At 28.2% G+C, this 21,433-nt stretch overlaps 1 protein-coding gene across 4 annotated transcripts; it reads left to right on the top strand.

The window, feature by feature from the left end:
* The first annotated feature begins 12,072 nt into the window (after positions 1–12,072).
* LOC100795297 (type I inositol polyphosphate 5-phosphatase 8) lies at positions 12,073–18,872 on the top strand. Of its 4 annotated transcripts, none has more exons than XM_014762966.3 (10): positions 12,073–12,313; positions 13,286–13,331; positions 13,431–13,515; positions 14,102–14,195; positions 14,358–14,477; positions 15,300–15,606; positions 15,952–16,148; positions 16,247–16,355; positions 16,524–16,672; positions 17,827–18,872. In XM_014762966.3, the coding sequence occupies exons 2-10, from the start codon at positions 13,299–13,301 to the stop codon at positions 18,122–18,124; spliced, it is 1,392 nt and encodes a 463-aa protein (XP_014618452.1). In that variant the 5' UTR covers positions 12,073–12,313; positions 13,286–13,298; the 3' UTR covers positions 18,125–18,872. The 4 variants fall into 4 exon arrangements, with proteins under 4 accessions (XP_014618452.1, XP_040862258.1, XP_014618451.1 ...); XM_041006324.1 differs by lacking the exon at positions 12,073–12,313 and adding an exon at positions 12,451–12,902; XM_014762965.3 differs by lacking the exon at positions 12,073–12,313 and having other exon boundaries at positions 12,451–13,331.
* Positions 18,873–21,433: the final 2,561 nt, after the last annotated feature.

Genomic DNA, 21,433 nt, shown 5'->3' with positions numbered 1-21,433 from the left:
TTCCGAATTTGCATAATGGAATATTACTAGAACTAGAAGACATACTACGTATGGATTGAAAGTCCAATTATTGCTTGTTATACCAAAGACGACGCTACCCTGAGAATGAATAGAGGGAGTGAGGGAGACTGCATCAAGTGGCAAAAGCGGAATGAATACGAATATAAAAGTCACGAGTTTAAAATTTAAATACCCATCGATCATTTATTATATATTTTTTTATATTTTTACTCTACTTATATATTTTAAATAAATTATATATTAAGTTTTTAATTTTTTTAAATTAAAGTTAAAATATTATGAATTCAATTATATTTTTTTATTAAATGTATATTTTTAAGTTTGTTATATAATTATTTAACTGTTAAGTTAATTGATTTATCTTTGCAAAAGTTATAACAATAAATTTTTTTAATATATATTATGTGGATTCACCACTAATAATGAAGGCAAATTAACCTTTACGTGTCACTTAGAAAATGAAATGTAAGTTCTTGGTTAATGATTAGTGGTGAGCAAAGCCCATAATGAAGTGAGAATTAATTTATTTGAGTATTGTAAGTCTTTTGGGTATCGTTTTTAATTTTTACGGAAAAAAATGAAATGAAAATTAATTAAACTCATATATAAATATAGTGAATTCTTGGATTAAGTTAAGAAAATATTAATAAATATTATTAGAGTATTGATTAAGAAACTAAAAAAATATTATTGAGATACGTAAAATTGTGATATTTATGACTTTTTTTTACTCTTTTTTGTGATTTACACGAAAAAATATTTTTTTTCTTTTAGTTCTTTAACTAATGTTATAAGAAGACTGATTAACAACAGTCTTAAATTAATTACTCGCAACTTTGGTATAATTATGGAAAGCCTTAGGGTATAATTAAGCTCGTATTAGCTGGAAATTTATTGGCCGTGTGAGATTCTTAAATTAATTAAGCTCGTATAAGCTGTAAGGTATATGCAAGGTAATGAGAAATCTAAACTATTTGAGTTTATGTGGTGGCTTAGAGCTTTAGATATTATATAGCAGCGTCTCTTTTATCAATACCGATTCTTATATGAAACAAAAAATGCACGTCGATCGATCTCCTTTTGTATGAGACCACATGATTTTGAACTGTAAGACACGACATGCAAACTATACTCTTCATCACCTCATACATGAGGTATTTCGCAAGGAAATTCAATGAAGAACTATTTTAATCATGGTTGACCATATATACCAATGGCATTTCCCCAAATAATTGAGTCAAGTTGTTTCTAATAATAACAAGGAAAAAAGAAGAAGAAGGAAAAACTGGTTGATTATGCTGTTGATATATATTATAGATTCTCAATCATGAGTACGTACAATGCGGAGCACGTGATATATAATTCCGAGAGTCAAAATTGTTATAGTCAACCTTTACAACTCCTAGCTAGCTGTATATAAATATATGATGTCTATTTATCTAAACTTGTTTTACTCTCGTCTGAAATGACTAATTTGGATATCATGTCCGATAATAGTATAATTGAATATCTTATGAAAGCTAAGCAATGACATATATATCACAGTTCTATAATAATAAAAGTATAAGTAATGGCGCTCAAAACTGGCAAACCATCCAAGTTCTCTGGATTCTGGAACAATCTAAACCAATCCACATTTAAGAAATCATCAAACTCATTAGTTAGGAATAATAGTTTACAGCAATATTAATGCATCGTTATATATTTCTTTTTCCGGAGTGGTTTTAATTAATTACTTGTAGCAATTTTCTTAATTTGGACCATCAATTGATATGGTGTGCTGTGAGAAAGATCAACTACTGCATGAGATACCAGACAAACATTACATATAGCTAGAGAGAAATATTATTATTCGCTAGCCAATTAATTATTTCATAATTCCCTACCAGTATGATCACAAGTAACTACACGCAGAGATTCGACGTGAATCACGTTGTTATTGTCCATTTTGGATACTACTTTAATTCCAGTGAAAAAGCCCGGGGAAGTTAGAAAGCAAACAACTATCCACTAACGTCATAGCTGGCGATTTCTGCAGAGGAAATTGTATAAATTTGTACTTAGTGGTTAGTAATAGTGCTCAGCATAGTGCTTAGGAAAATTAATTAAGATAATAAACATTTCACTGTCGCTGAGGTAATCCAAAGAATCCTTGCTAGTGTTATTGATATATCATATATATTTTGTTCTTCCCTCTCCACTTGCTTTGTGGTGACCAGATGCAAAGAAATCAAATTGCTTTGGGTCTGTTTCATTTAATTCCACGTGCCAAAGAATGCTCATTGATGTAGGCATACATATGTTACGTCATTTTGAAGCCATGGATGTAAGTTTGACAAATAATTTAAACTATTGGTTTAGGTATATGGTTTTAAAAAAAAGATAAATATATTATTTATATGTAGTATTGCTGTTCTTATAGGACCACTTAAATAGTAAATTGGATTTTTCACATCCTATTTTATGTACTTTACATCTTTCTTTCTTCTTCTTTTTCATTACGTTATCCATTATATTTACAATTTGTTTATCTCAATATTCTAATATTCCACTCCCTAAGAGCATATGTATACTTCAAACGATGTTAAATACTCTTTTTTCTTCTTCTATAAAACAACAATAATTTCAATAATTAAGCCATCAGTCCTTTTCCCTTTACCACTAAACTTTTTGACCCCATTAAATTTGATCTAATTTATCTAGAGTGGTCTCAGCACTTTTATTCACACGTAATAACAAATTAAGATGTAATTTTCTGACTTCAGAGTGAATTCAACATCAAAATTAAACACTTTCCTCAAAATAGAAAGATAAAAACACTTAAACAGAATATATTTTCAGATCATGATGATATGATTCTGCCCTTCTGGAACATCATTTGGATATATACTGAGCAGAGTTTAGTGTTTAAATGTGTATCACGTAAAAGTAAAAGATGAGAGTGTGTGAGGTAGTAAATTTCAATCAATCCCTCACATATATGCACACACACCGAAACGGATTATATCAGCGTCAAGAATTTTCATCTTAGGCTCTGTTTGAATAGCCGTTTGAACCACGTTCAACAGACATTTTATATGCATTTTGAGACAAAAACGTAAAAACAATGTGAGAGAAGCTTTTATTTGAACGCTAGTTGCGTTGGAATGAACTATTTCGCAAACACACACTTAATGGTTGTGTATGCAGCCGTAATAGAGTAGAGTTAGAATATGAAAAAATAAAATTTTATAGCAGAACGGACAAGGTTGAAGTCATGAAATACCACAAGGGAAATACAGTATGTGTTTCATTTGTTGGCGAGTGAATCCGTAGCAAAGTAGAGTTGAATTCATGAAATACCACAGAGGAAATACTCGGGTTAATTACGGAAATGGGTAAAATTTTAAAAAAATTACTATAATGAGTATTTTTATAATACAATTACAAAAATGGATAAATCATATTTAAATATATGATTTCATAATAAATAAGTCGTATAAGAAAGCATAATTTTTGTGATATCAGTCGTCAACCAGATCTGCAGTGAATTTGTACATGGAAAATAATACAAAACCACCTATAACTTGCTTACTACACCAAAAAATCATAAGTTTATATTTGTATAGGGTAAAAAATTTAAATAAGAAAAAATCAGGGGACCCCCACTTATACTAACAAGTATATTTGTCCATGTGTATGAATCAACCCACTGATACTAAGTACAGTTTCCCAAAACAAAATTTTAAATTTAAGTTTTATAAATGAAAAAAGCGTAATTGAAATATGAAATAGTTAATCAAATTTTTCAATAAAAATTAGTCAATCAAAGCTAGTAATACTTTATACTAATGTTATGATAACAAAAAAAAAGTGTATTTTAATTTTTGGAAATTTAAATGAACATGTAAGGAGAGAATCTCATTAATATATTTTTATCTTATGTCTTTGGTGCATAAATTAAAGAGCATTAAATTCGTTCTGTTAAATATTTGTAATTAATTCAAAATTATATTAAATATTTTTTTTTAAATAAAGCAGACAAATTTTTCAATAAAACATATTTTTTTTGTTTGAATAACTTTTACATTTCATGAACAAAATATTAAAAAAAATTGTTAAAATTTTTTTTATGATAAAAGGAAAGTTTTTTAATTTTATTTGTAATAGGAGTTTTAAAGATTTTATAATAATTTTTTATACGAAATAATCATTGTAAAGTAATTAATAATTATAAATTTGCATTCATTTGGTTATGATTATTAACACTTTTACGGTTTACCTTATATAACTTATATCTATTTATAAATTATTTAATTATTTTCTCAAAACAAATGTAATTAACTTTATCATATATTTTAAAATATTTTTTTGTTAAATTTGAAAGTATTCTCTCTTTTCAATTTTTTAAAATTTAATTGTGTCGGGCAAAGCACAAATATAATATACAAAAATTCTATTCTTGTTTAGTAAGTACTAGTATGGAAACACTTTGCCAGGAAATCTATGAATGAATTTGGCTACATATCCAGATTATTTTGAGACCAGTTTAACCCCTTATTAATCATGTCGATACTTAACTAATTTCTAGGGCTACGTACATGCTGATATGATATTACAATCCTTTTTCTTAATATACATTTTGTGAAAGTAGCTAGAGCCAACCGAACTTTTCATCTACCCTTTTTCATTCATAAAATTTCTTCAAGTAAGGAAATTTAGAAAGTGCTTGGTAACAAGAATCGATGGACCCAATAAAGCCTGCTTAATCCAATATAGTATTAATTTGGTGCTATATATCTAACCTCACTCTAACTAAACTATATTAATTAATCAAGCATCTGGTTTAGGATCATTATGATTACATTCATGGGCAAGTGAATATGATTTGGACAATATGGTGTTTGTTGTCCTGTGTAGCAGCCCTCTCTAATTTTCTATACATCGCATTCATGGAAGTTCCACAGTCCACATCTTCCCGTGGTAATGTCGGAAGCAGTCTCAATTTATGCAATGAATTTAATCAGAATATATGGCTCTTTAATATGTTTATTCACATTCCTTAATTTACCTTGTTTACTTTTAATTCTATTTTCCAAACTTATTATTTAAGTTTTAAAAATAAACATTAAATTATATATAATAAGTTAACTCCCTTTATATATGATCTTTTATAAACTTTTATTTCTTTCCTTCTATTCACAATGCTATCTATTATAATCTTTTATCTTCTATATTCCCTATCTTTTTCTTCACTCTTAAAATATTTGTATTTAAAAAATGAAAAGCTAGCATTATTTATTCTCTCTTAAAATTTCAATTTTTTCAAAAAAAATAAATTGATAAGCTTAATCTCCTTTATAAAGTGAATAGGATAAATAAAAGCAAACTAGCCCTATAAGTATAACATGAATTTGAACTAGTCAGCAGCTTGTAGCCCCACAAGAGACACTTATCTTGCGTCACATTGTGTATCCAAATTCTTAGGCAGTTAATTATTTATATTGCCCTCTTTTCTCTTTACTGGCTCGACGGAATAACAAATTTGGCAAATCTCATCTATACGATGAACCGGCCATGATATGGCAATCTATTAATTTAATTTCCATCTTTTTTAGTCAAAAAGTCAAATTCGTAATGTGTATGTCAAAAAAGTTCCCCATAAAAACGATTAGGATTAATTAGAGGGTTATTGGTTTTGTTGTTCTCTTTTTCATTTCTACTGAAAATGGACAAATTATGATAAAAAATATGTTTGATTGGATTTTTATTTATTTTCCGTGAAAATATTCTTCAAACGAATCAAAAGCTGAAAACAATAAAATATCATTTTCAATTGAAACCACAATCTCATTTTGGATAGAATGAAAATACGGTGATAAAGAATATAATTTTAAGTAAATCTAAAAATAAATTTTATTTTGAAAACACATTTTCAATATTTGTATTGCTTGAAAGCATAAAACAAAAAGTCAAATTAAACATGTTTTTAGAATTTTAATCTGTTAAAAATGAAAACAGTTGTCAAAGAATGAATTGGTTTATATTTCTATTTTCTGTTTTTATTTTCTGAAAATTATTTTCAAAGATTAAAATTCTGAAAAAGTTTGACTTCTTGTTTTCTATTTTCAAGAAATAGAAACACTAAAACTTCATCTTTCTTAAAAGGAAATATATTTAAAATTAAATTTCTTGTCATCATGTTTTATTTTATCCAACATGAGATTCTTGATTTCAACTGAAAATGAGATTTTGTTGTTTTCAGTTTTTGATTCGTTCGAATAAATATTTTCAAAAATCCAACTAAACATATTTCTATCACTAATTTTTATTTTAAGTAAAAATGAAAACAAAATATAGTAAAATCAAACGATCCTTAATTTTCGTGCTGAATTTATAAGCGGCCTATCGTTTGATTAATTGTTGGAGACGTTGCCGTGATAGCTTGTTGATCCGTGAGTCAGAAGACAAAATATGTTTTATGTTTAAATAAGTGTTCAGTGATTAACAATGTGTTTAAAGTTGTATTTTAAAATCAAATTAATAATCAATGAAAATCCTTCAGCATAAGAACTTGGATGAGGATGGTGCAACTTAAAAATACATCATTGTAAAAGAAATATTTGTAACAAGAAGCAATTTATATAGAAATAAATATAATTTTTTAAAGTATAACAAGAGTATTAATTAATAATTGTAACATGATTAATAAAATAATTTATAGTTATTGATTGTTTTGAAATTAATATTTCATTTCTTACTTCAACATGAGAGTTAATTATAACATGATCATCAAACTTTTTTTTATAAATATAATTCGATTTTTACTCCTACAATATTGACAAAGTTTATCAATAATGTTTTATTTTATACTATATCAGGTCTATATGTTATGGAAGTATAAAAAAATTATTATATTTAAGATAAACACTCATTTAATGTTTAGTTTTTAACTAATTAAAATTAACACTGTAAAAAAAACTAATTAAAATTAATTAATAATGCATATTGTTAATGTATTTTAACGTATGCAACAAATACAGAAAATAAAAAAAATTATGTATTATATAAATTAGCTAGGTTGATTAGAATTTATCTAAATACCAGACATATATATATATATATATATATATATATATATATATATATATTATTTTCATATATTTTAATTATTGGTGATATCTAAAGTCATGTATATATTTAAACTTCATTTTTCTTATAATTTTAGGTGATTAATTTTATGATATAATACTCACAGACGATTTTCAATTTAAGCAATGGAACTATGATATTATATAACAATCTGTTAATTTTATAGCTGTTTATGCTTCTGTGAACTGCACGTCTTGTAATTAATTGCTTTTAAACATTGATAGCTAAGTAAATCTACATATTTATGAAAATATAGTCAAATTAAATTTTAATATTTAAATATTAGTAATTTTATTTATTTTATAAAAAATATTATAGTTTTACATTAACTCGTGACCTACATATGTGTGTGTATAATTAAATATTTAAATAATTTAATTTTTATATTTAATTATGAGTATATCTTTAATTTATATGTTAAAGTTTAGTAAGTATATAAAAATACTTTCACACACAATATATGAGTTATGAGATCATGTAAAACAATATTTTTAATAATAAAAATAAAAATTCTAATATTAATGTTTGAATGTTAAAATTTAATTTGACTATATGTTCATAAACATGTATAAAATCAATCTTTCAAAGCAAATAATTATAAGACATTTTAGAAGCATGAGTTAACTAGTAAAATAAATTGTTAAATAAAATAATACTCGCATTGTTCAAATTAAAAATCATATGTAAGTATTATATTATAAAATTAATCACCTACAATTATAAGGAAAATTTAATTTAAATATATACATGATTTTAAATATCATCGATAATTAAATATTCTTTAAGTCACACTAATATTAGTGTGTAATAATTACTTACTTTATTAATTACTAATTTTTATAATAAAAAAAATATTAAACTACATAGTTGTTCCTCTTATTTTTAGAAAACTGCAACTCAATTAACGGTGTAATTAAGATTACAAATTTTACAAAAGTAGAAAAATCAAATATCCGAACTACAAGCTAGCTAAAGGATCAAAATTGAAATTTTTATAAAAATAAAGAAAATAAATATGCAGTTTAACAAAAAAAAAAAAAAAAACTTCTCTAACAACTTTTAGTGAGATCAACCGAAACATTATTTGAGGATATCAAATACAGTTCTACTTAGAATTAATTTTTGTTTTTTTATCTATTAATTAGATGATGAAGACCTTGAAATTTTTTAGAACTATGACTGCCCCTATTTCTTCTAAGGATGAAAACGACCTTTTACTCTTCTATGAGTTGACACCTAAGTGAGTCCATGCATTTATATCAGTCCATATAAATCACATTTAGATTCCTAGATGGCTACACTGAACCAACCAGGGTTCGATGGCTAATAGCCTAATACTCTATTTTTTGTTTTGTTTTTTTATCATGACACGAAGTAGTTTCACTTAAGAGTTCTAACTATTTTTTGTTGAAAGTAATGAATGTATTTAAGATGAATATATTTTCTTTTCATTACAATTTATTTCATACATTATCACTCTTGCATCAACCATTCCTATTACTTAATATTGATTGTCCACTTTATAATGCAATTCAATGTGGGATTTTTTTTTTTTTGACATATAACCGGTTTTGAAAAGTAAAAAACAACATATTTTAATTAGTCGCAGTTTGGTTCTACACTTTTTTTTTACTGAAGAGAAAAGTAATTAATAGCCTAAACTGAAAATGTTTAATTATTTGTTATCGCCTAATCAAATGTATCACATTTTTCCCTAGCAAATCATAACAAAAATCAAGAAAATTTAAGTCAATTAGTTGATCACCAAAATATTTGAATTGTTATAAATCCTCTAATATTTATCTTTAATTCTTAAAGATGAAAAAAAATCATAGCAAAAACTTCACTAAGAAAGTTATTAATTCACATTTCTTCTGGTTTAACCAGAGAACAAAAGCAAAACCTTATTTTCACTTGCACCGGAAATCTTTAGCCAAAAATTTTATGATGGGAGAAAAGAAAAAATATATAAATAACAATATATTTTTATTTCAATGAAGAGAAAAAAAAATCATATATGCAATTTCTTTTCTTTCCTTTCATTTTTTCTCTGATTCAAATTTTAATTTGTTTTCCTTTTTTATTTTCTTTCATCTGAAACAAATAGAGCATTACAGTATTGGAAAGAGAATTCTTGAAATTGATTGTGGATTATCTTTACTTATTAAAACTAATTTTTAAATAAAGTAATTTACGTTTTGAAATTTTATCTTAAAATTAAATGAGTTATAAAACTTGAAATAAAATGTCAACTTAATGCAAAATTATAGAGAAAATTATGTTTAACACCATTTTTTTTTTCGTTTGAAACGTTCATCTAAGATTTCCTGCAACATCCAATTTAGACCTCCGAAACGTGACTTTGGAATTTGGATGATGCAATGCAAATACAGCACCAAAATAGCACTTAACCAAAACGATAAGAAGAATTAGTTCAAACTTGAAAGCTTCGACAGTTAAACCAAATATAAAATTCCATCTTCTATATAATATTTTAAGCTAAGCACACTACTGTGGTCAGCAATTTGAATGGAGAATATGTAAACCTTCAGTAGGCGTTGAGTCAATTAGAGTACCCACTTTGTGTACGGGGTTCAGATCCCTTTGCAGAACTCTTAACCAATTTGACTATGTATTTCAATTCCCAGCTCCAGAAGAATGGAAAATGGTCATGAGTAAAACAATAAAAAACACATGACTTAATTTGGATTTCTCAAACATTTTCATCGGAATTTGTTTGGATATAAAACTAAAAGTATTTTAGATAATTTTTCTAAAAAAAATCTTATTTTCAGTAAAGAAATACTTTAAAGCACTTATGACTTGTATTCAAATAGATAATACCAAAATTAATTAACATTTTAGTAAACTCACCAAATTGGTAATTGTACAAAATTTCCTTTCTAATTTTTTGTTATATGCAAGTTTAAGTTGAAGATTAAAAAGCGTTTACAAAATACTTACTGCAAAATTCCCTTTTATATAAAAAGGTATAAAACGATAAACCATATTGTATATATCTATACCTAGCTAAAATACTTCCCTTCCCCCTTCTCAAATCCACGTTACTATGAAAATGTTACGTAGCTATGAAGCAGTTAAATTGGACATAAGGAGTGGATTAATGAAGTGAAGTTGTTGGAAGTGGCGAGATTTTAGTGGCTACTGCGCTGAGGATAATGAAAAAGGGATTCATCGACGACTTTTGGTGTGCGGGTTTATGCCTAATAAGAGCTTGGAAGTTGGAACACCGTCTTTTGCCTCCAGTCTCTTCAAACTTCAAAGCTCTTTGGGGACCAGACTGAAAATTATTCTCCCCATTCTAATGTTTTAACATTGGGCTATTTGTTTCAAGCTAATCACATTATTAAAAATATTGCAAAAGAATGTTTTCTTTAGGTATATCTAAAAATACGTTTAGTTAATTTTTAATATTTTTAGAAATATTTTTAAATTTTAAAAAAAATAAAAGTCATAATGATAATAAAAATATATATCTAAGAATATTTTTAATAATTTCTTAAATGAGAATAAACATTCTCCCTTTTATATTTCTGAAAATGTAAAAAGATTGTTTGAAACAAAAATCTCCTATAAAAAAATCTAAATTGATTGATATTTTCAGTTTTTAAACTAGTTTTTTAGCCTATGTATGTATTAGATAGAATAAATGTTTCTAAATATATAAATTATATTATAATTAAAAGAGAAAATAAATAATGTTTTGACATTGTAAAATAGTTACATCATCATTCAATCTAGATTATCATGTATAATAAATTTATTGATTTTCATAATAATTATCTTATAGTTTAATGATTATGCATTGAGAGTTTTATATTATCATTCAATAAAAAAATTATGTTGTATAACTTTTAAAATAGTTATTTACTCATTTTAATAATTAACGAATTTATCTTATATGATAAATTATGACAAGATAATTGTGTAAATTTATTTCAATATGCATTGCCTTCTTTTCTCATTATCTTAAAAGTCAGGACAATAGTGATTTTTTACTTATAGATAGTTAAAGTTATATTAGATTGTTATTACATATGACTATTAAACTCTAATTAAAATATATAATAAATAAATATTTTTTAACATATAAATTATATTTTTAATTTATGATAAATAATTTATGTTGTGTTATATTGTTATTTTTAATTATTGATAATTTCTTTACAAAATATTCACATGCAAGGTAAAACTAAACATGTGTAAATGATAGATTGATGGAGATAAAAAGTTAAATTAAATTATCTTGTGGATGTTAAAAGTATAAAGTGATATATCAATGTATGTTAGGAGCATACTTGAATCTTGAAAATAAAAAATATTTAAAATTAAAAGTATAAAATAATATATAAATGCATGCTAGGAACATATTTAAATTGTGAAGATAAAATATATTTTTCAATTAAAAAAAAGATAAAATATATTTAACATTACCCAAAAAGTATTCCACAAGTGATTAATAATTTGAGTCTTTTAAGCACATGATAAGGTTTGACTTCTGACTATAAGTGAATATAACAACATTGGTGGCGAGAGAAATTACCCCTCAATGGATACTCTATTTTCTTTGAATTCAAGTATAAAAATATCTTATTTTTAGAAGAAAAAAAATAAAATTAAAAGTATAAAATGATACACTTGAAATTAAATCTTAACATTTGATATATAATTGTATTATACAAATTTAATCCTTTAAATCTCAAAAGATTTCTTCCTCCTCTCATATGATATATGTTAAAAATATTTACCGATAAATTGGATAGGCCAAGAGACTCATTCCTCTTTTCTTTTTTTTTATAAAATCAAATATCCCCATTCCGAAAAAAGCCCCCCAAACAAAACATCATCTGCGTTTCTTTCCCAGTGTTTCCACCTTGCCTTCCCTACAAACCAATAAAGGCAAACAGGCTAGAAGCTACACTGCTACAGGTCACTGCGACATATCATATATACACTTTTATGTTTGTTTGTGTTACCTCTCTTCACATCATTAACGAAAGGAGAAGAACTAAGAAGCATCAAACCCGGGATTATAAACACTAAACAGTCTCTTTCATATATCCACTCTCTTCTTCCGAATCATTTTCACTGAAACTGAAACCGTAACCCCACACCACACCCCCCACATTTGTCAATTCTCGTAAGTGTTTTTTTCATCATTTTAGTCTTTCATCTTTTACTCGCTAATTATCTCTTACACACTATTCCACAACAATAAGCAATGCCGTTGACCCACTTCACTGTAATGTTCCACTTTCTCCTTTGTTCTATGCTCTTGTCCTGCTTCTATCTCTGCTGTACTTTTTTTTTTCTTTCTGTTTTGTTTTTTGTTCTTTCCGCGTTTTCGAAAAAGCCTTCGGATTTGGTGTCCCTCATTTCGTTTTCACCACCCTGATTCTGGGTCCAGCTATTAAGATTGATGCGTTTCCATCCATTCGCACACGCCATTTTCTTTTTTCAATCTTTCTAGTTTGGGATGTAGACACAACCCCAGTTTGTGTTCAGATTTTGCCTTGAAAAAAAAAGTCACAACTTTCGCTTTTTGAACGAACGTTGAATGTGATCACACCCCAGTTTGTGTGCATTTTTTTTTTTTTTTGGTTCATCCGCTCACTTTTTTTTCTTATCTGTAAAGCGCAAAACTGGAGCTTGTAAAAGGATATTCCTCAGAACAGAAGAAGAAGATGCACCTAACCGTTTTTCTAACCTCTTTCTTCCTTTCTCTTTTGGTATATTCTATAAGCCCAATTTTCGTTTTTTTTCCCAATATTTTTAGTACTCAGGAGCTGTCTCCGTTCTCCCTGCAACTGGGTCTTAAATATTGGCCGTTGAAAACTATTCAAAACTAGTTTATTAACACATTATTTCAATTTCAAACAATAAACTTAGTTTTCTCGTACAAGAAAGGAAAAAAAATAAATATCTAGTGTGTCTAGACCCATTTTGTTGTTTTTTCTCCCTTGATAACTTAAACGAAATTTCTAACCTTAATTATAAAAAATTCCCACATGGATTTGGATAATCTGAGCTGTTGCTATTAAACCTCCGGCACCCGCGTTCCCATGCCATTTTGTAATTTTTTATCATTTGTTCTTGTCTTATTTTGGTTCAGTTGGAGAAGAACAATGAGAACAGAGTTGAAGAAGAAGATATCCAAGGTATGAAACATAAATGTCCTTGCTATCTTCCACTTTTGGCCATACAAGTTCTTTATTATCTCCCTGACCCCAATTTTTCTTTTCATTTTTGGGTTACAGTCTTCGTGGCCAAAATTTAATGTAAGAAAGTGGCTCAATATTAGGAGCAACGATGATAACTTTCACTCAGATTACTCTTTACCAGGTAAAATTCAGTTTTAGTTTTTTTTTTCCACTATAGTTTTGATTTGCTTTTTTGGGGTGAAAACGTGTCTGCCTCGGGTAATTTGAGGGACAGATTGGTGGTACATGGGTATGATGGGTTAGTGTAGTGTGATTAGACATGGTGATGGAACAAAAGGAAGTGACTTTGATTTAGGGTACACGAAATTTGTTTCCAGGGTCCTTGGGTCCCATCTGAGAGGTTTCCAATTGAATCTCCACGTGGATGGCTTATTTTCTGGAAATCAAATTGGCCTATGATTAAGCCTGCAATTGCAAAACCACAAGGTTTTAGGTTTGATGTAGTATCTTTTGTTTTTGGAAAGAAAAAAAAATCACTGTTTATTTATTTATTAATTAATTATCTATTCTGTTCTGCCTTCTTTAAGTATTGATTTTGTTTTTTGGGATTTTATTTTCAAAATTGCAAAACCACACGGTTTTAGGTTTGATATAGGATCTTTTGTTTTTTGAAAAAAAAATCACTGTTTATTTATTTATTAATTATCTATTCTGTTCTGCCTGCTTTAAGTATTGATTTTTGGTGTTTGGGATTTTTATTTTCAAAGAGGGGTGGCTGATGGACTCCACAAATGAATTGAAACATTCTGCATCAGTGATGGAGGCGCCACCTGTCAATGACACTGACACGCTCAACCTTAGGTAAACACACCCATCATACCTGATTTGAAGTATAAATATGATGCTGTGTTATGATCTGCCGAAAGCTAAAATTATTGTTCTATATAGTATTACTTTTTGTTAAAATTTTGGTTATAAATTTGGTTTACTTGGAAAGATGATGATGGAGGGCGTGGTGTGTAGGATGTTCGTGGGGACGTGGAATGTTGGAGGAAAGTCTCCGAACGAGGGATTGAACTTGAGGAATTGGTTGATGTTGCCTTCACCAGCTGATATCTATGTCATTGGGTATATTGTTTTATCGTAAGCTTATTCTTTCTTGTTATTACCAATCCCAGTTTCGAATTTATACAACTTGTGTTCTGTGTTGTTTCTTATTATTTGATGTGCCCATTAATTTCAACTAGTAGGTACTTTATTTCTCCCTTCAAGGAAGCGTTTTTAATTTCAACGAGTACACAGGCTTTGTACTCATAATTACGTTGTGAGTTTTCACAACTGTAATTCTTTTATTATTGGTTATGGTGACTGGAAGTCTCTACACACCAGAGGCCAGGGCCAGGGCTCAGAGGCTAGGCTATAGCTCAAAAGAGCTCTGCTTTTATGAATTTAGATTATTTAATTTTAAAGGGTAAAATAAAAATATTATAGAGTATATTTGTTTGATAGTTTTATTAATACAAACTAATTAATTAAAAAATATAAGATTAATTTGGTTGTTTTTACAATATTATTATTGTATAACTGTATTACAAACATGATTAATGTTATAATTGTACATAGTTATTTAAATTTTAATTATCATTTTTTTAATCAATTGTACATATAATTATTTAAATCCTTATTTGTATACCTTTTAGTCTTTTACTGCTACCAGCACTTTTGCATGTAATTAGTGTTGGGCTGGTACAAGAAACCTTGAACACAGCTCATCATAAAGTGCATTTGCATTTTAGCTTTTGGACCTCATTATCAAATCATGGCCGAGCTAAGTTCACAATTTTGCCGCTAATCCTTCTAGGGAATTGAAATAATGTCCATGTGAAAATAAATTTAAATTCTTTCTTTTGAAGGTAAAATAATGAAATACACTAATGATTTTGTTTTTGTTGCATTGCACCTTAGGTTCCAAGAAATTATACCTCTAAACGCAGGGAACGTGCTTGGACCAGAGGATAGTGGACCAGCATCGACGTGGTTGAACCTTATTCATCAAGCCTTGAACTCTAACACAAGCTCCTCCAGTGGAGAAAATTCTCCTACATGCAGTCCAAGTGAACATGAACAACAGCTCTATTATTGCCTAGCAGCAAGTAAACAAATGGTGGGTATCTTCTTGTGCTTGTGGGTACGTGCGGATCTTTACAAGCATGTCAGCAATTTAAAGGTGTCTTGTGTTGGTAGAGGCATCATGGGCTATCTTGGAAATAAGGTTGGTTCCTCTAATTTGCTTACATTTGTATTTCAATCAACATCGACCAAACTCATCTTTGAAATAATATGATTTATGTTTGAATATTTTTAGTATAAAAGTAAGTTAGTAATAAAATTTGATATAAATTTTTTGAACTAATGCAAAAATTACCTAAATTTACTTCAACTCAAATAATTCTAGATCTATAATCAATTAATATTTTAACTTGAAATAAAACATGTGCAAATTTATCTAAAATTTTATTACAATGAGATTAATTTGAGTACTAGAGTTTCTACTAGCTAAATTAATGTATGTGATATTGTGATTGCTTATAACTTTATTGTGTTGGTTAATTAACAGGGATCAATCTCAATTAGCATGACATTGTACCACACAACGTTCTGCTTCGTTTGTACCCACTTGGCCTCCGGAGAGAAAGATGGTGATGAGGTGCGAAGAAATTTGGACGTCTCAGAAATCTTAAAGAAAACTAAATTTTCACAATCATTCAAAGCTCTTGGTCAATCACTCCCTCCTGAAAGCATATTAGAGCATGAGTATGGTCCTTCTTTCTAATTTGTGATAGAATCTAATAATTTTCCATCAATTACCCTTAGTTGCTGAATGTCCCTTGAATTTTTTTTGGTATCTGCAGTAAGATTATTTGGCTAGGGGATTTGAATTATCGGCTTACTGCTGGTTACGATGATACACTTGAGCTACTGAAGAAGAATGATTGGAAGGCACTATTAGAGAAGGACCAGGTAATTAGATACATAGCCATTTGTTTTTGTGTGTGTTTCGCAAAAGTAGCATGCATATTCTAATCAAGCTTTATTAATTCTTTATCATAAATTGAAAATTTTGATTATGTAATAATTTTTCTTCTGTCTTACCATTATGTTGTTATCAATTATCATTCCACTTGGCAGCTAAGGATAGAGCAGAGAGCTGGTCGAGTGTTCAAAGAGTGGAAGGAAGGGAAGATATATTTTGCTCCAACTTACAAATACTTATTCGGTTCTGACCAGTATGTTGCCCAAACTAACAAGTCCAAAGAAAAACGACGAACTCCGGCTTGGTAAGATTTCACATATTAAAACTAAACTTATTTCTTATCCACGATGGGAGTGTCATTATATCACGATATGCATTATTGCCGTCTGTTTTTGTCTATGCTCTGACGTTCAGTGATGCCAAGTTGAGGTGACTTTTTTGGACATAATTTTAAACCATGTTACGCATAAATAAGCATCTTTACTTAATTGGTTGGTACGTTACAGTAATAGTATTACCAGTTGCATTTCTTTATGAAACTAGTCGCGTATGCCTTTGAAAAGGATTTGCCTGTGGTGCGTGATATATTCGCTCCTGTGCATTGTTTAATGCTGAATTAGTCAACCATGAGCAAGTGATTTTAATTTAAACAAATATTCTGTAAAATCATTTGCTATGGTTAATCACTTAATGATGGGTCGCGGGGAAACACTGTATATTTTATATCATACATGATTGGACCATCACCTTCAGAGATTAAATATCCAGGTCGTCATCGTTTTCAATATAATTATATAAACCAAATTTAACCTCCACCCTTTATCATCGACCAATCGCATAGATCTTCACCCAAATACACTCCTATCTTCATCAAACATTTATTTGCTACAATAAACTAAAAGTTAAATGATGTCAGGTTATCAAACCGACTATTTTTTTCCAATTACTATGCATAGATGCAGGCAAATTTCTTCTGAATGATATTATAATATTTTTTTTTCTCATCTCAATGGTTAAAATATGCTTTTGTTTCTTGTCTTATTTTTTAAGTTTCAGTTTCATCTTTAAAGTTTAAAAAGTCTCTCTTTGATATTTTAAAGTATGCATGTTAATGTTAAATTAAGTTCGTTCTCTTATCAGTTTGTTACACTACTTGGTAATACATGACATATTGTGAGAGAGATTGCATTATATATATAGGTAGTTGTCACGTCAGGCAAAATTAATACCATTAGTACAAAAAACCGATAGAAAATTCAAATTTGGTCTAACGGATACACTTTAAGAAATTTAAATGAAACTTTTTTAAAATTAGAAGAATAGACTGAAATCAAAATAATATAAGACAAGGAAAAAAATATAAATATTTTAGTCTATATTAATATTTTGATGTTCTAGTTAAGTTTTCTTGATGAATTATGACAACTGAAGTAAATTTGTTTCTCTTTGGGACAAAAGGTGCGATCGAATACTATGGAAAGGTGAAGGCGTGGAGCAGCTATGGTATGTGCGAGGAGAATCCAAATTCTCAGACCATAGGCCAGTGTATTCACTTTTCTCGGTTAACGTGGACTTCACATCTAACAAGCTAAGTCCTTCTATTGCTACATCAAATAGCAGCTCTATAATCTCAAGGTCGTGTTCCTCTAGACCCTTAACAAACGCTGCCTTGTCCTCATCTTGCTTTGCTAAAGTTCAGGCAGAGGAACAACTCTTGTTACTAACCAGGGCACATAGACACAGGGTTCTGACTTAGTACATAGGATACTATACTATACAAACACTTTCCGAGAAAGTAAAGTAAAGTTTATGTGGCACGTCCACCAAGTTGCCGCAGCTCGCGGTGTGCCCTGACAAGGTATTAAAGTGAGGGAAAAATCAAACATTAGCTGCCATGGTTCGGGTTCTGTGTTCCTCACTTTTTTTGTTGGAACAGAGTATTTTATGTGGTGAAAAGATAAGGTTTTTTTTTTATAATTGTTCAGATGCGAGAGCCTTAGCAATTGGCAATTTGGCATGCACCCTTCTTGCCCAGATGAAAATTATGTGACATGTTGAGCTAGAAATGATTAGAGGACTGCATTTGGTGTAAAAAGTGAGAAACAGAAACGTGGCAGCGATTGAAGTGAAGAAAGAAATAGTGGCTCGATATGTGGGTATCTCTAACATGCGTACACTTTTTTAAAAGCCTTCTTGGGTATTAGAGGCTTGGAATCTTGAAAATGTTTGGTTGGTTTAGTTGAGCTGTTGCCGGGGGATGATTTCCATTTTGATAAACTCAAACGGATCGGTGGCTGTGGAGGTGAGACTGAAAGCTGTTGAAAATTGTAAATTGAATTGTTTATCAGTTTTGTTATCTTTATTCAATACAATGTATCGAATTTTGTTATGTGAAAAATCGATAGCTGCTTAGTATAATATTTGCTCATGTTGTTGCAACACGAATTTGGTATCTTTGGCATAGTATCATGGATAAAATAAAGATGTGTGAAATAAGACGATAAGACGGTGCTGGGAAAGAGTATGAGAAGGATAAGTTTGTATGTTCTTATATTTAGTACACACAGAAATAATAACCAAATAGATATAATACACAGAAATAAATTTCAGATTAGTCAGTATTTTTTCCCCAATGAATTGAAAGATTATGACAAAAAAAATATCCAATTACTTAATTCATCAAGATTAAGAAAAAATTATTAACTTAGTTGAAAGATTATGACAAAAAAAATGATCCAATTGTGTTGTGAATTAAGAGTGAAAAAAAAAATCTATATTCGCTGCATGATTTGCATTTGCATAGTCACCTACTCAAAACCTATCCCGCCCAAATGTTAATGTCAGCATTAATGGGCTTTGTTATTTCTTAATTGCTAACTAATATTATAACGCATTCTTGGGTAAACATATGAGATGGAACGTTAATTGGTCCCACATAAGGTCCAAACAAATTAGCATAGAGGCCCAATTTTTACTGGCGGGCCTACGTTCACTTTGAACCCAGCTACTGGGTTCGCTCCTAGCATTAAAATTGTTAAAATGAAAAAAAAAATGTTATTGAATAATAATAAAATCGTGGTGCTAAATATTTTGTCCAATATATTTTTTAATTTCGGTCAAGACAATCTGGCCATTGAGTCATTGACCATATGTTCCACACGTCACTGCACTGTGATTTGTTGAACAATTAAGTAATTTTGTCATTTATTTATAGAATAATTTTAGAAGTTCAACCCCTAAAAAAAATATTTAGAAGTTCAAAGAAATGTAGCAGCGAAAATTGTTTTGGTGAGATGATCTTTTGATTACATGATTGTGGTGGTGTTAAACTTTTGGTATTCAAAATATATACTGTGTCAACTAATTTAATGGTTTGCTCGTTTAAATGTTAAAGCCTAAAATATATTTTTTTGTCACTGATGTTTTTATTAAAATTTGTTTTTATCTTTATTTTTAAAATTATTCATTTAAGTCTTTTATTTGTCAAAATTTGAGTCAACCGTATCTTTTTAAAATATTGATAATCATTTTTAATTTTAAGATACAATTTTAAACTATTTGTTATTAATTCAAAACGTGAAATTTGTATTATTATATATATATTCACCTATATTAAAATTATGAAACTCAACTAATATTTGAATAAAAAAAGTCAACTAATCTTATTTATACTTTGCTATGCATAGTGGTATCCCCTGAAAGCATGTGTTTGGTGAGTGGCTTTCTTAAAATGTTGGTTGTGCACTGTGTTTTGAATGATTCATGGGCATCGTGTTTTTGTTGGTGTATCGAACATTGATGTTACGTGGAGCACGTTTATGTTTTTCAAACTCAACAATAACATAACCATGGCATTAACTTTAGAGGTCTTAGATACGACACCATTCAGCATCGTCAAACCTTGGCTAGGGCTATAGGAAACGCTGATCTACAAGTTCCACTCAAATCACACCCATTTAAAAGATGTAATTGTTGTTAAAAATTATAATAAATTTTTGTAACAGTTTATAATAATTGATGGTAAAAATATTTAAAATAACAAAGATAATATCAAATGAGATTATTTCTTTTTATAATAGTTATAAATACTGACTTTTAGTTTTAACTAATGTTTTAATTTGTACATTGCACAAGATAAATATTTTTATATAATTATAATTAAAATCGAACCCTTTATATTTATTAAGAAACCCAAGTATCAAACTAGTTGTCCTAATAACGATTTAAGTTTTAGAAGCAATGCAGCAACGAACTAATTTTTTCCCAATCAAATTAATATCAATAAATATCATTATTGTAAAAAAAATTAACTTAAATATATTTTTAGTTCTTAAAAAAAATTAATTTAATTTTTTTAAAAAAATTGGTTCTAATTTTTTTTTGTTTTTAATATATTTAAAATGCTATCTGAATCACTTTATTTTATTTTTTAAAAGTGTTATTTAAACAAATTAGGGAACCAAAGTGCTAAAATTAAGGACAAAAATAAAATTAAATAATTTATCAGAAACTAAACACATATTTAAATTATTTTTTTCATTCATAAATTATTATTAATAAGAGTTTTTAAATATTATAAAAGTGATGAATTTATAATTTGTTAAAGTACACTTTTAGTTATTTATGTGTTTGATTATATTTAATTTCATTTCTTATCTTTTGAAAAATTTAACTTAATCATTTATCTTTTAAAATGAGTCAAATACTTCTCCCAAAATAATATGTTTTTTATTTTCGAATATAATTTTGAACTTTGACTAAATCAATACCTAAAATGTAATCTATTAGTCTCCCAAAACCTAATTGATGTTTGAACTAAAATGAATCATAAAGATAGTAAAAATATTATGAAAAATGAATCTAATGACTAAACAAGAAATTTAAAATAATTTTATTGTACTTGTGAGAATCATTTTTTATATTATTTCCATTATGTGTAAGAGTATAAGAGTGTGTCCTCACATTAGAAGATGATCTATTTAGTGAATTGAGAAACATTTATAACCTCTCCTTAAAAAAAATATTATTTCTATTATATTTATGATTCATTTATGTTCAAATATCA

Source organism: Glycine max, chromosome 10 (assembly GCF_000004515.6).
Source record: "Glycine max cultivar Williams 82 chromosome 10, Glycine_max_v4.0, whole genome shotgun sequence".
Classification (NCBI taxonomy): domain Eukaryota; kingdom Viridiplantae; phylum Streptophyta; class Magnoliopsida; order Fabales; family Fabaceae; genus Glycine; species Glycine max.
The sequence above is the reverse complement of the archived record's forward strand: the minus strand, read 5'-3'. Positions and strand labels throughout refer to the sequence as shown.

Coding starts and splice junctions, on each gene's coding strand:
- LOC100795297 (XM_014762965.3), top strand. CDS start 13,236: ATGCCATTTTGTAATTTTTTATCATTTGTTCTTGTCTTATTTTGGTTC. Junction 14,196..14,357: donor ACTGACACGCTCAACCTTAG/GTAAACACACCC, acceptor CGTGGTGTGTAG/GATGTTCGTGGGGACGTGGA. Junction 16,673..17,826: donor AAACGACGAACTCCGGCTTG/GTAAGATTTCAC, acceptor TTGGGACAAAAG/GTGCGATCGAATACTATGGA.